This window comes from Suricata suricatta, chromosome 1 (genome assembly GCF_006229205.1).
Source record: "Suricata suricatta isolate VVHF042 chromosome 1, meerkat_22Aug2017_6uvM2_HiC, whole genome shotgun sequence".
NCBI lineage: Eukaryota > Metazoa > Chordata > Mammalia > Carnivora > Herpestidae > Suricata > Suricata suricatta.
Window position 1 is genome coordinate 56610781 of NC_043700.1, and position 15102 is coordinate 56625882.

The 15102-nt window shown below is 38.7% G+C and overlaps 1 protein-coding gene across 1 annotated transcript in view; it reads right to left on the reverse strand.

The window, feature by feature from the left end:
• The window catches only part of LOC115300969 (palladin-like), a 201220-nt gene that overhangs the window by 18783 nt on the left and 167335 nt on the right, over positions 1–15102 (reverse strand). Inside the window, exons 3-6 of the mRNA XM_029950587.1 lie at positions 13783–13961; positions 4224–4290; positions 2710–2815; positions 287–361 (exon numbers count right to left, since the gene is read on the reverse strand). Coding sequence (XP_029806447.1) covers positions 287–361; positions 2710–2815; positions 4224–4290; positions 13783–13961 — 427 coding nt within the window. The remainder of the gene's footprint in view (positions 1–286; positions 362–2709; positions 2816–4223; positions 4291–13782; positions 13962–15102) is intronic.

Genomic DNA, 15102 nt, shown 5'->3' on the forward strand with positions numbered 1-15102 from the left:
CAACACAGCATTTTGCCTTTTTTCCTGCCTGTCTTGACTTTTCAACTCTATTGTAAGTTCTATCAGATCACTGACCATGCCCACATTTTTCAGACCCTTCACAAGATTATCATCACACAGCAATTGTTCAGTAAATACCTATTTAGCTCCAAAGGTAACCATGAAAGCCTACTGACATATTTGTCTTAATTTTTAAAGACTGCCACATGAAGCCACATGTGAATCCATGTGAATGGGATTTAAGGACCAAAGCAAACAGAGAGAATGAGACTTGCAGATGTCAGACCTTTGTAAAAATAGGAGGAAAGTAGGCAGGAGTGGTTCCATCAGGTCGGCAGAGATACGAGGTTGGACTGTGAACCTGAAAAAGCAGAGACACATGGATCACATTCTGAATATATATATTGTTGAAAAGATGGACTACAGAAACCTTTATTAGGATGGCTCCACATGAATGAAACAAGGGGAAGAAAATACCGTCATATATCATTTTGCTGGTCTACTCTCACATACAGTACAGACATTGTTCTCCGCTTTCATTTCACATCTGTTACTCTTCTCCACTCAAAAGGATATTCAAGGTAAAAGTTCCCTGGTTCCTTAGGGATCCATGAGCTTTTAAATGCTATTACCAAATGGATTTCTGTGTGTGGGACTTCCACAGGGGTCTTTTCCAAAGTTCTCACAGACATTGTATTTTATTTTTAAATACGGTCTGGATTCATTGAATTAAAAAGCACAAGTTGGTGGTAGTGGAGGGTAATTGTCAAACACCTCCCACCTTACCTTTAACTTGTACTCTTTCTCAATATATGAAATTACAGGACGTTAAAAAGGAAGATACTGGTTTTTCTTGATGTGCAAGAAACAAAGGTGCTGAAATACTTACTGAATGGCACTCATCTCTGGGGAAATAGGAGGATTCCAGGGTAGTGAATGGAAACACTTTCTCCTTCTACAATCATTTATTTTTAAGCACTTTGGGTTTATTCTGTTCTATATAAGCAATTGTTAGCTTTTTCACCTGAGATGATAGTGATCTGATACTATGTGTCTAAATATGACAAGATGTTATCGAGAATGTCGGCAGTTGAGGAAATGCCAGGATGGAAGGGCCTATTCATTATCCTCGTAAGACTTTTTATTGGCTCATGATTCAGGATTGTGTTTCACTTTTCACGGTCTTCTTATATGCAGAGACTATTTGAATACTTCTACAGTATTTAGTTTGTGCCAGGCACTGATCTCAGTGTTACGTGGAGATTCACTCGCTGAATCTTCATCATAATCCTTTGACATAGTATCTTCTTCAGTCTATGGATGTAGAAGCTTGGCATAGGGAGTTACAGCACTTACTCAAGGTCCCTCAGTGCTAGTAAGTGGTAGAGCTGGGATTTGCACCCAGGCAATCTGGCTCCAGGGTGTTAAACTTTATGTGACCTTGTGACAATAATAAAGCAATGGAGTTTCTGTGAGCCCTTCAGCCTCCTGCCTATACAGTCAGAATACATCACCTTCCATTTAGGGTTCCTGTAGAGTTTAAACTACTTACAATATGTTTATGTTATTATGCTATTTACACATCTAAATACATATTTTCTGCATTTAGGCTTTTCATATATTCTGCCTTATTCGTATTTTTATATTTTCTGTTCCCCCCTGCATAGTTTATAAACTGGGAATCATGCTGGTGACAAATTGTTTTTTTCTCCAGTGAAATGCCTAGCATAGTGCTAATCATTCATCACTTATCAATACTTACACACACACACACACACACACACACACACACATAATCCTTGATATGTTTCTATAGGTTCTACTCTAGGCCATCTTTAACTGAGTTATACTAGCTGGTTATTTCAAGTTTATGAACTCAAATGTCTCTTCTCTACTGTTTTCATATTCCACAGATCCCTGAGTATACATCACATACTACAATTACTAAAACACCTGAGTGCTCAAATAGATAGAGGGCCTGGTGATGCTCATAAAACATAGTTATTAGGAATTAGTTTACATTTTAAGGGTAGGAGTGGGGAAGGCTTTTATGAGTGTTGCATTTAAATATACACATTATAACACAAAGGCAAAGTAACATACATCTGGTTAAAATATGTAGAGTATAATATTTTTTCACTTCATTTTTTTAAAAATTCTTGTTTGTATCTGCAAAGTAAGCGCACTATTACCTTCCAATAGTTTGTACTATCATTCTTTTTTGGATACAGCAGTCTTGTAATAAAATAAAAGCAGGGTAAAAATGCTTGGTTAAGCCCAGGAATTTGAATTTTATTATTATTATGGTTAGCTCTTGGAAAAAAACTTTTGTTGGTGTGTGGAGATTTTTTTCTTCTATTTTAAATGAATTAATAAATTTGGCTAAATGGAAGAGGGCACAGTTGTGGAAGAATAATCAAATAGCCATAGCTAAATGAGACAGCGTATTATCAGGTTATTAGCTGTTACAGCCATTCTCAATGGGAAAGCCCATGTTGACTACATGGTGATAGGTTTTTGATTAAAGATTATTTTTAGTGACGCAAAAGGAAGAATTTTACCTACCATTTTCTTTCCTCCCCATTATGTTCCCACTTAAAAAAATTGCAGGGAGTGTACTAGTTAGAATCAAAGCTGTCATCCTGGAGTTTGCTTCAAGAAGATTGCTAATGAGTTTGAACCCATGTGGTCTTCTGTCCAAGGACTTACCTGTTGAACAGGGACAGATAATGGCTGAATCACAGCTGTGGTCACTCCTGTCTTTGGAGATGACGATCCTATTGTCAAGGAAACAGAAGTTGTTTTCTTTTGAGCTCTGGAAAATAAAGAGGCAAGTGTGTTCCATCAGAATTTTTTTCCTCTTTAACATTTATTCATTTTTGAGAGACAGGGAGAGACAGCGCACGAGCAGGGGAGGGACAGAGAGAGAGGGAGACACAGAATCTAAAGCAGCCTCCAGTTCTGAGCTGTCAGCACAGAGCCCAACACGAGGCTTGAAACAACGAACTGCGAGATCACAATCTGAGCCAAAGTCGGATGCTTAACTGACTAAGCCACCCAGGTGCCCGAGAACTTTTTTAAATCAGGAAGTACTCTTTGAAAGATTTCCAAAGAATACTTGAGTTTCTTTTTGTGTACTCAACCCACTTTAAGTGTAAGTGCTTGAGAATAAACCGCAGTTAGAATGGCTATGGTCAATATATACATAGAATAGACCTCACAGATCTTACCAAAATAAACATGTGGATAAAAGAAAAGTAGCTATATATAACTCAGCCATTATCAGAGAACCTAAAGTTTTGAACTTGGAAATTCTATGAGAAAATAAAATATCTGGACAAAGTCCTAGGGTTAGGGTTCTGTATTTAATTCATAGTTCTGGTGGTCTATTTTAAGTCTAGCAGCTCTTCTTTGTTCTGGTTTCCCATTTTGTTGAGAATATCTTGGTTTTTTTTTTTTGTCTCTTCTCACCCCACAAGAGTTAGTGCGGTGTCGAGAAAGGTTAGGAAGAGTTGGGTGGTAGGCCCAGCTTTGCTAAGAGGTGGGCTGTGCAATCTCAACCAAGTCATGTAATTTCACTGTGCTTGAGAACTTTTATCCGAAGTCACAGAGGGCAGAGCATTTGATTCTGGATAGATAGAATTGTTATGTACATACTAGCAAAGAAATGTATTAGCACAGTCTTGATATTCGTAGAGCTTTCTGCAAAATTCTGGTAGGTTTGATTTTATTTTTGCAAAATCTCAATTATTAATATCAATTTACATAATAATTATTTTGGAAAATAACCCATCTGTCTTCATCAGAAGAACTCAATTTTACCATTTTCATATGATCCAACTAGTAACAGTCTTTATTCAAATGGAAACTCCTTTGAATTAGACATTTTCCAGGTTGTATCAACAAAGTGGTCCTCACTGAGACCTTGGTAATGATTTAACTAGTTTCCTCTCAGTGTGACTGTTCTTTTTTATATATTTATAACCAGTTAGCTGTCATTGAAACTAACGTTGTCTGCGGTTTGATTTTGGCATCTCTACGATGAAATGCAGACTTCAAAGTCTGAATTCTTAAGTTAAAAATTGTGTTCACGTTCAGATATTTGATCTTTGCCCGACATCAGCAGCCCTCTTGCTCACAGCACGGTGCGTGCTGCCTTGTACCCCGACGATTCTCGTGACAGTCTTTGTTATACAGACGAGTGACGGATCGCAGGCACTCACTGTGGCATGGCTCCAGGTTTTGATTTGAAAGCTAAACTTTCACTCTCAGAATCTGTTGAACTGGCACCTGAAAAAGTGAAAAATAGTGACAAATTTAAGATCTGAGTGGTATCTAGACCTGCTTCAAAGAGTACTGGTTTTCATTTTTAAATAACTTACAGTGTCTCATTTTGAAATAGGGAATGATTCAGACCATTTTTATTTGGGACTGTTTCAGAAAACTACTTAAAGATTTATAAAAAGCTTTCTTCAAAGCAATTGTCTTGAATGTCATTTTTATTCTTAGTTTCATTTTTTATCACTTTGGCCATCACAACCAAATTTCTAAATGGCTTATAAACTATGAAATAAATGTGTGTCTGTGCAAAACATCCATGGTTTAAAACTTTAACCCTTTCTTGGGAGATTCCATGGTGTGGATTATTGATGTCTTCATTACTTATTAATTAGGAGATGTTTTCTGAATCTTTGATAAATTAGAACAAAAGAGTGGCTTCATTGTTGAATAAGAAGATCTCTGAGTTTGGATCACGCTCTTCCACATCAATTGCTTCTTTACTGTTTTTGAATGAAGGGTCCCCTTATCAGGTTTTTAGTTCAAATACAAACTGTACTTAACATTTTAAAGTTTATGTGTTTTGTCACATGAGATTTTAAGTGATAGATTTAAAATAAGTGTGATTAGAGGTATACTCTTAGCATTTCTTTTATGAGACATATGTAACTTGAGTTACTTTAAAGATACTTTAATATAAAATTAAAATGCTTATAGAAAAGTAACCAGAGAGAACTGCATGACATAATACTAAAGACCAGTGGGAACCTTCCTAAATGCCATTCTGCACACGTAAATAGTCTGATATATATCTGTCAGATATATTAACATATGTATGTACATATCCATACAAATGGAATCATGCGATATGTACTCTTTGCAATTAGTTAGTTTTGCTCGCAAATACATTTAGAATATATGCATTTACTTAATTTCCTGGATGGCTGCCTCATGCTCCTTTCCACGACTGTATTTCTCTAGTTTTTTATTAATGTTTTAACAGTCATGTTTAAGTAAGTCTGCTGGAATGTTTGCTGTCCCTTTCTATTTATTTCTTTAACTACCACTTAGTATAGACTTTCTTCACTAAGTTCCTGCACTACCACAATAGATTCTTACCTTGCCTTCTTACGTCAATCTTCAAACTCTTGTCATTTTTTTAGTGTAATACGTTTTTTGTTAAAAAAAAAAACCTAAAATAATGAGTTTCTTCTCCGTAAATTTAAAAACCTAAAACCCTACTATTTAGTGGTTTTCATGATTTCCAACCAGATTTTCTAGCTCTATCAGCCAAATTCCATTTCCTAGAACCCCAATGCAAAGAGTTGAACATACTGGTGTGCACTCCAATAGGGAATGGGAATATGGCAGCAAACACCCACCGACCCACCCACCCCCGTCCTTGTGGAGTTGACATTCTTTTCAAGACACAAATGGCAAGATAAATACATGACATGGTAGTGAGGGAATGGGAAAACGCACATCAGAGTAGGGGTATAGGGCAGGAGGGAATGGGAAAACGCACATCAGAGTAGGGGTATAGGGCAGGAGGGAATGGGAAAACGTACATCAGAGTAGGGGTATAGGGCAGGAGGGAATGGGAAAACGTACATCAGAGTAGGGGTATAGCATAGGAGGGAATGGAGCGGGACAGAGTTTTAAGTAGGACAGCAAGGAGGGTTCCATCAAGATGCAGACTTTGAATAAAGATCCAAAGGAGGGGAGAGCTCCCTGCTTGGTCTTATGTTTCTATGTTTAGTTCTATTATTCACTCTTGTAGAAAACTCTTACCTAGAGTTCTCTTGATAGCGTTTTCAAGTCAGCCTAGTAATTTTTTCTGGGCCCTGTCCTCTCTGAACTCCTCACATTCGTGCTTATACTACTCAGGTCCCTTACAGCAGCCTATCTGCTAGAAAATTGTAAGTCCTTTGAAAAATTGAGGTGGAGTTAGGAAGAGAACTACAAATTTCTGAGTACTTACTACTTGCCTGGCAATATGCTTTGCACTTTATGATATTTTTAAATTTTTTTTTAAGTATTCCTTTTTGAGAGAGAGACTGGGGAGAGAGATTAAGAGAGATAGGAGAGAGAATCCAAAGCAGGCTCCAGGCTCTGAGCTATCAGCACAGAGCCTGACACAGGGCTGGAGCTCATAAGCCATGAGACCATGACCTGAGCCAAAGTTGGATGCCCAACTGACTGAGCCACCCAGGCGCCCCATAACATTATTTTAAATGCTTATTTTTGAGAGATACAGAGACTGCGTGTGAGCAGGGAAGGGGCAGAGACAAGGGGAGGATAGAGGATCTGAAGCAGGCTCTGTGCTGTCAACAGAGAGCCTGATATGGGGCTCAAACTCATGAACCATGAGATCATAACCTGAGCCAAAGCTGGACGCTTAACTGACTGAGCCACCTAGGAGCCCCAACACTGAATTATAATAACTCACCTAACTAATTACTCATCAGAAAACTGAGGAACAAAGAGATTAAGTAATTTTGCATTAGGTTACATTACTAGAAAGCAGTGGTGAGAAGCTTTTTGAATTGCGGTCCATGACTTTCCTCATACCATTAAGACCTTCGTGTGCTGTGGAGGTCTGTAGCTCCTGTGAGGACTTAGCTTGCTTTGCTAATGGCAGGCCTGCAACTTCGTGTAGCAAAAATGAATTGAACCTTGGGAACTGCAACACTTGTCTGGGGATGCAAAGTGACCTAAGCAACCACAGAAGAGCAGCATGCTAGGGGGCAACAGCGGAGGCAGGTCTAGAAGTGCAAGGTGGGAAGTGGAAGACGAGGCCACAGTGTTGGGACATCGTGTCTAGGCACTGAGAGCAGTGATCCAGAAAATCAATCATGCAGGATGAGCTGGAGGAGAAGCAAAATGAAAGAACAGCACAACCGACCAACCAGCACAATCACAACAGGTGATAGAGGGGAGCGGGGGTGGCACAGTCAGTGGGGTGTTCGACTCTTGGTCTTGGCTCAGGTCATGATCTCGCAGTGTGAGTTAGAGCCCCCTATCGGGCTCTGGCTGGTGGCAGGAAGCCTCCATGGGATTCTGTCTCTCCTCCTTTCTGCCACCTCCCCCACTCGTGTGCAAGCTCTCTCTCTCAAACTTAATACATTTAAAAAATTTTTCTTAAATACATGATAGAGATGGAAAAGTTTTAATCTTGAGAAGGAGTTATGGGAAGGGAGCCAGGGAATCGTGAGCAAAAATCAGTAGACTCCGTTACCAGAAAATCATGGGTTATCTGAGACAGGTAAGTTTTACTGGAATTGCCAGAGTTTTAAAGAGAAGGGTAGGTGTAGCAGAAGTCCTACAGAAGTTATCACAGACGCTCTCAAAGTGGCCAGAAACTGAAAAGACCAATAGCTGTTTTTCATCTGATTCCAAACATTTAAATCTTAAAAATAAGATCCCCTCTGATGATCTACGTAGAAAGTCTTTCCTTTTTTCAAATTCCTTTTTTTCCCAGCTGATTTTCAGAGAAAGGTAAAGGGCCAAAAAGATTTCAACCCCCAGAAAAGAAAACCTTTGCTAGTTTTCGCACACCTGTCCAACCCTCATGAAATCTCAAAGTCACCTTGTGTCTCAGGTGTCAGCGCAGTTTTTGCAGATGGCGTCAGATCAAATCGCCCTCTCTGTGCCAGCAAGCCCCCCCCCCCCCCCCGCAAGGATTCTTCCCTCCCTCCCTCCCTCCCGTCTCCTCCCTTGGTCATCTGCTTTGCACCTGCTAGTTAGGAAAGGACATTCCTGTCTCAGGTTAACATATTTGTATTCAGCAAGCTATCACTTTCAGTTTTTGATGGAAGCTGGTCTGACACGTTCCAGAACTTGCAATTACTATCCCTCTATCTGTTCATCGAATGTTCACCTGCCTAAATGCTACGTCTGTATCGCTCCCCACACAAAGGGAAGGAATCAAATGCCCATGATCTCTTCTCTGCTCTAGAAATACAAGTGCCAGTGCCAAAGTCACAAAAATACACCTGCTGTCTGTCTTTAAAAGGTGTTCCATTTTCACTTAAAGAACATACCCCCATTTAGTACTTCCTTGGAGGAAAAGACCCATAAAATGTCCAAGAGCAAAAATCAAAGTAAATAAGTCATTTGGAATACCACCACTCAGATACTTCAGAGCATATCCTTCTAAAGTTTACCCCTGTGTACATACATAAACATTTTTAAAAGATGATGCTACACAAGTTGGTAAGTTATTGCTCTTTCCCCCTACTCAATACATTGTGAAACATCTTTCCATGACATCAGATACCTAACTTTATAATTTTCTAATGGCTGCTTTGAACACACATGGGAAGCTTTACCTAATTTTATCTCTGCACTGGAATGGATACATTATTTCCATGTTTAAATATTTCCTTAGAAAGATGGGTAAAATAGCAATGCATCAAAATGTCCATTTGTCTCACACTCATGAAAACACTTTGTTTTGATTATTTTTGTCTCTCTGGTATCTTCCTTGATAAAAGAAAAAAAGCTGTATTTCTGAGTGGAAGCAAACTGGAAGTAAATTATACAGCTTCAACTTTGGGAAACAAAGTCTTTATGAAAGCAAATATCACCATTTGAAAACACATATTCATATATGAAATATATATTTGAGACCGTGAGAGACTTTAGTGAAACTAGTCTCACAGAGAAACTCATGGAGTTTTCATCCTGTGTGCATCCTTTGCCTTTCAGAATTTAAGGAGTGACTATACTTTGCCCCCATTCAAGTTACTCATTTTCTCCGTCCCTTCTCTCTCCGTTGCTATAATCACCAGAGCAGCAATAATCATTTAAGACTCAGACAAGACCCACTGAAACAATGCCTATGATTTAAAATTTTATAAATGAGGAATGACTATAAAGACATTAAAATGAGTGTTAAAGAATGTGTAATGTCATGGGTAGATGTTTGTGACAGGTTAAATTTAAAACAGGGTACAAAGGAGTATGCAGAGTAAACTACACACATACAGGATAAAGACTGGAAAGATCAAACAAAATACTAAGAGTAACTGTCACAGAGCAATGGCATTATACTTGATTTTTACCCCTTCCTTTTATCTGTATGTTTTCAGTTTCTAAAAATAAAAATGTGCTATTTTTATTACAGTAACCATAGCTCACACTATTTTTCAAGGCACTGCTTTCAGTCCTTATAGCAATCTAATTTTCGCCTGGAGGAGATGGAGGAACTAAAGCATAGAGCCACTGAATAACCGTCCAAGGTCATGGAACTAGAAGCTAAGCTAGCCAGAAAATATTATAAAAATATTTTAAAATAAATAATGTGAAGAACAGCCAAAGCTGTGCTTAGATTCCTTCAGCTTCTCTTAGTGTAGTTTTAATTTTTTAAAACATTTATTTATTTTTGAGAGACAGAGAGAGACAGAGCATGACTGGGTAGAGAGAGAGGGAAACTCAGAATCCAAAGCAGGCTCCAGGCTCTGAGCTGTCATCACAGAGCCTGAAGTGGGATTCAGACTCACTAACTGTGAGATCATTACCTGAGCTGAACTTAGATGTCCAACTGACTGAGCCACCCAGGCGCCCCTTAGTGTATTTTTTTAAAACCAGTGGAAAAAACCATGTACTCGGAGGGGCTTCACCCGTCTGAGATCAACAGGAGTCACTACTCATACAAGATCTCAGCGTTGCTGCAAACGTCCTTTTCAAAGAGGCACATGTTTTATATGATTATTCAAAGCACTGACAACCAATAAATGTCCCATAAGATCTGCCACCGTGCATTATGCTCGCTCAAGTGTTCCTGCCCCTTCCTCACATTTTTCATGTTTCTTGTCCTCCTCTCCATTCAACTCCTACAAGGTCAGGTTTAATCTCACTTCCTTTATCCTATATTTCAGGATGTACACTTCCACCATCCTGCCTTCTTTTCAGTTCCTAAAGCTGTCATGATCTGTTTAATCCATTTTACAACAGAAGAGTATGGCACTGATGGACAGTTGAGGTGTCTGATTTATTTCACATGCTTACATCTATTTATATTATGAATTTAAGATTATCTCTTTGCCATCTAGTCCTGGAGGGCACCCTCCCCCCTCACCATTTATGCCCGATATGGTCCAGATTCCATCTCCTTTCTCCTTTTCCAAGACTTTGGTCTCGTTCTCTCTCTCTCCCTTCTACGTGATCTAGATTTTCTCTCTTGGATTGTTTGCATTAGCATAGGGAAAGATACTCCAGTTATTTCAGCATGAAAACAAGAAAACAGTGCAAAAAAAAAAAAAGCCAAACATCTATTTACCCCATATTCATTCCCAGATACTGGCCCATACCTCTGCTGGTGGTTGAACAAAACTTCCTCAACATGATCTATTATTTGTTGCTTCTCTTCCCATAGTTTGCAAACTCTCTCGACTCATTCCATTTGATCGTTGGTGCTGCCCAGTTCCCCCCAAAGCCCCCTTCTTTCTGTTAACATCACCAACATCCATGGTTGCTGAACCCAGTGGTTTCCTCCTTGCCCTCATCTGACTGGGCGCTCAAGCCCGGAGAGAGCGAGCTGGCATCGCCCTCTTCCCTGAAACATGTCTGCTGCCTCCTCTTACGCCACTCTGACGAGTTTCTCTCCCCTCCCAGGGCCATCCGCTTGGAAGTTCAACATGTAGAGAAGACTACCCAGGCTCAGAGTGAGATTTATGCTGTAATTTATTGTGTCTCATTCTAAGACTTGCTGCATAGGACAGTGAAATCTAGACAGTTTCCAACCAGTATGTTGTTAAATGTTTAGAGGTTTTGTTGAGATTCTGAAGTTCTATAAAAAAAATTTTCCTACCCTCAATAGGTCCTGCACATGACTGCATGCTGACACGCTAATAGCAACATGGCTTAGGATACAATTCAGTAGGGATATGTCTGAGTCTAAGTCAATGCTGGAATGAGTGAATATAAAAGTTTCTTACTTTCAGTCATAATATGCGCCTAAGAATTTATGTGAAATTCTCTATTATGTGTAATTATTCTTTGGGACAAAAATACACACAAATCTCATTTTTTTTTCTTTTGAATTATGATCCAAACTTTACAAGGCCAACGAGCCAGTTTTCTAAAGCACCTGTATTAGGCTTAGGAGACTTACTCTTAATGGCTCTTTATTCTTGCTCTGCCCAGGCCCCTCATCCTCCTCTCCTCACACACGATCTGTTTGAACTCACAGACACCCACTGGCTGGGTGGTTAAGCAAGTCCAGAGTTCTCATGTGAAAAACTGTACATTGGAAAAAATCCATTATCTTTGTTCAAGTCCTGGTGTGAAACATGCACGGTATAGAGAAGCAGTGATTACTTTCCACGTACTGATAACTCATCCAGATGATTTCAAAGGCAGAAGAGGACTGGTAGTTCAGGGCTCTATACAGAAGAGCCAAATTTACTGAAACAAAATTAAAGACCATGGTAGGAATGTTTTGGGTCTACCGGAGCTAGATTTCAAGACTGATTTTAAAGGTAGAGAAATATTTCCTTTTATTATATGAAAAGTAGGTTTATCTTAGATGTCTTCCAGTTAACCTTTTTAAGTTAATTTGTATCCTTGTAATACTTGACACATTTCTGTTACATCACTTATATTCTGTATTTTTTTTTTAACGTGCCCCCCTCTACTGTTAGATTGGGAACTCCTTGATACTGAAGAATGGGTCTTAATCCTATTTGTACCTACATTTTCTGGCACAGGTAGGACTCTAAATGCAGGCTGAAATGATCTGGTAGACTGTTAAACTGGATGTGATTTCACATAACACCTGCAGTATAAAAGCAATACACACTAAACTTCACCACATTTTAGCAAAGCTGAAAGCAAATAAAGTGCTTAATTTTAAGAGACTCTATCTGAAGTTGGATTTAGGAGACAAATCTAATCATCATTAGCAAACAGGTTCCTTATGGAAGTTTAAGTTCCCTTCATGTATTCTAAAATACTTGAACAAGTTTGCCACAGCCCCCCCATGACTAATACGGCTAACTTATTAAATTGTAGAAGTCTTTTGGTCATTCATTTAGCACTTTGAAACACGTATGACACAGTGGTTAAGAATCTCGGCCTTGGAGCAAAACTGCCTGGGTTCAAATCCCTAGGGGGCTTTGAGAGTGTCACTTTAACCTCTCTGGGTCTCAGTTTACCCATTTATAAAAAGGAGATACTGTACTAATAATACCTCATAGGCTTACAGAGAAGTTTCAATCTTTATGTAAGAGTATGTGCACATTTATAAATGCCATGTAAATGTTATTCATTGTTCTATGTAAAATGTTTGCTTTCATTAACAGGACAAGAACTCTTGAGCTCAAAGAATGTCAAAGACAGTGCAGAGGATCCTTTTATTAAAAGTAAAGATACACACTTTTAGTTGACAGTAATAGTTCCTTTAAAACTACCTTTCTTGTCAATTCTTGAAAGAGCTATAAATTATGATTCATATCTTGGTTTCTTCTACTTTAAACAATAAAGACATTTGATGGTATTAAATAGTAAAACAAAAAACATAAAAAGATGAAAAGTAAGGTCATGAAGACCTCAAGGATTTTAATCTTTCTTTTGGATTTTAACTACCATTTTGTCTTCTTTTTTTGTTTTTTTGTTTTTGTTTTTGTTTTTTTTTTTGAGAGAGTGTGTGTGTGCAAGTGGGGGACCGTCAGAAGGACAGAGAGAATCCTGGGGGACTAAGGGCTGGATCTCAGGATCTCACTACTGTGAGATCAGGACCTGAGCCTAAATCAAGAGTTCGATACTTAAGTGGCTGAGCCACCCAGGTGCCCCTTTACTATTTTGAAAAGCAACCACTTTATAATAGAGTATTCACCAATTTATGGATTTAGAAACAATCTGTATACAGCGAGTGCTTAAAACATTTCCAACTTAAATTATTGGTATTGATCAAAATGCAATAATAATGTAAAACTATATACTTTCACATCAAGTTTTCTAATTGCCTCAGAGGCTGAGTCTTGTTAAGAACAAAAGAAATACCTCCTCTCTGCCTACCCCTTTTTAATACAACACTGACCCTTGAGGCTTTTTCACCCTGCAATTCCAAGTTCACAGTACACTTACCTGGAATAACAGAATTTCACAAAAGAGGAAAAATTCTAGAATTTAATAAAAATGGGAACATTTAAGTGTGTTCAGTCATTTAGCATTCCCATGAATGATTTCCCAAGTCATTTACAGTTTCTCTGGTCGATAGACATGGTATTTCAATGTTTCCATTCTCTATTCACTAGAGAAACCAAAAATAAGTTAGACACTTTACATTTTAAGTAAATTCAAGTTAACGTCGCTGAAATGTTTTCAATTAAAAGGAACAAATATTGACAGGAGACATAGCTAATGTGTGCCCAAGTGTCAGAACGGTTCATTAAACAGTTTTCAGAAGAAACAAGGTTTGAATCACACCGCCATTGCACTGTTTGCGTTCTCAAGCTATCGGACCGCAGCCGCCCCTTTAAATCATGCACCTCTCCTTACCTTCAATGAACACCTCCGCAGATGTGGTGTCTGAGCCGCTGGGGTTTGTAGCCAGACAGGTATAGCGACCTGTGTCGTCCTCAAAGGCCTCTGCTATGATCAGGGTGTGGAGGTCCTCGCCCTCACTGCGGATCTGAATGTCGGGAGTGTGATGCAGCTCCTTCCCCTCACAGAACCATCTGCAGGCCAAATGGAGGTCAAAGGACAGGAGAGAAAGAAAGGAAATGGTGACGTTTAAAATAATAAAGCAGAAGTAAAAGGCTGTAATAAGATGCTTGTTTGATTTAAAAAAAAAAAAAGATCTATTTCAATGTTACTGAGGGAAACCTTACATTTGAGACCGTGAAATTAACAACTAGACAATTCCCATAGGTTTTCTTTGTAAAGCATCTTGTACATTTTATCAGCCTCGAAGTAAAGGATATTGTCAAACTTGGAAAGACCATTTTAGGAAATGGAAAGACGATTTTGTTACAAAATACAAGGGACGGAAATTCAAAGTGTCTTATAAAAATGTTTTAGTGATTTCTCTTACAACTTTATTATTACATTATGCTCAAAATATCTGATGTACTGGGGAAACTAATCATCGTGTTAAAAATTGTAGACAGCACTATTTTTGTTAACCCCAAGACTTCTGATCAGCTGAGCAATAGCAGATTTAATGGCTTCCACATTTCTGGTATTTACAAACCTTTCTAACAGACCGCCTGGCCTCCGCAAGGCAAGGTATAGAGATGTAGGCTGTGCCGTAATTCATTCTTGCTGGTCAGCACTTTTCCTTTCGCAAACAACCAGGACCTGGGTGTAAGAGACTGCCGGCTGCCAGACTGTGTTAGCTCACACTCTCTTTCACACTTGCCTTATTCCCACAGCACCTCATACTCTCAACAGGATTTTCACAAAAAAACATGAAGCTGCCCTAAAACCTTCCCTAAATGTGATTTATTTTTAAAGAAATATGTAGGAATGTACCACTTACAACCAAAAGCACTGAAGTCTCTGGGATATACTGTCCAATTACCTCTTAACCAGCACTCAGATTTCCTCGGAGCCTCATATTCTATGAAATTCTTTGGACTTTGCACTCTTTTATAAAAATGTGGCATCAGAGACTTTTTTTCTGCATTTAGATAGCATACTATAGGTATTTATATTTAATCTGAAAATAAAACCAGTTTGCTAATACTACTCGGAGGATTAACTCCAGAAACTTAAAAATTAAATGCGCTACTCATAAAAGAACAGATAAGACTTTGGGAATTAAAAAAACATTTGCCACCACCACCCAGCCTCTGCATCTTCTGCAACAAAACACAT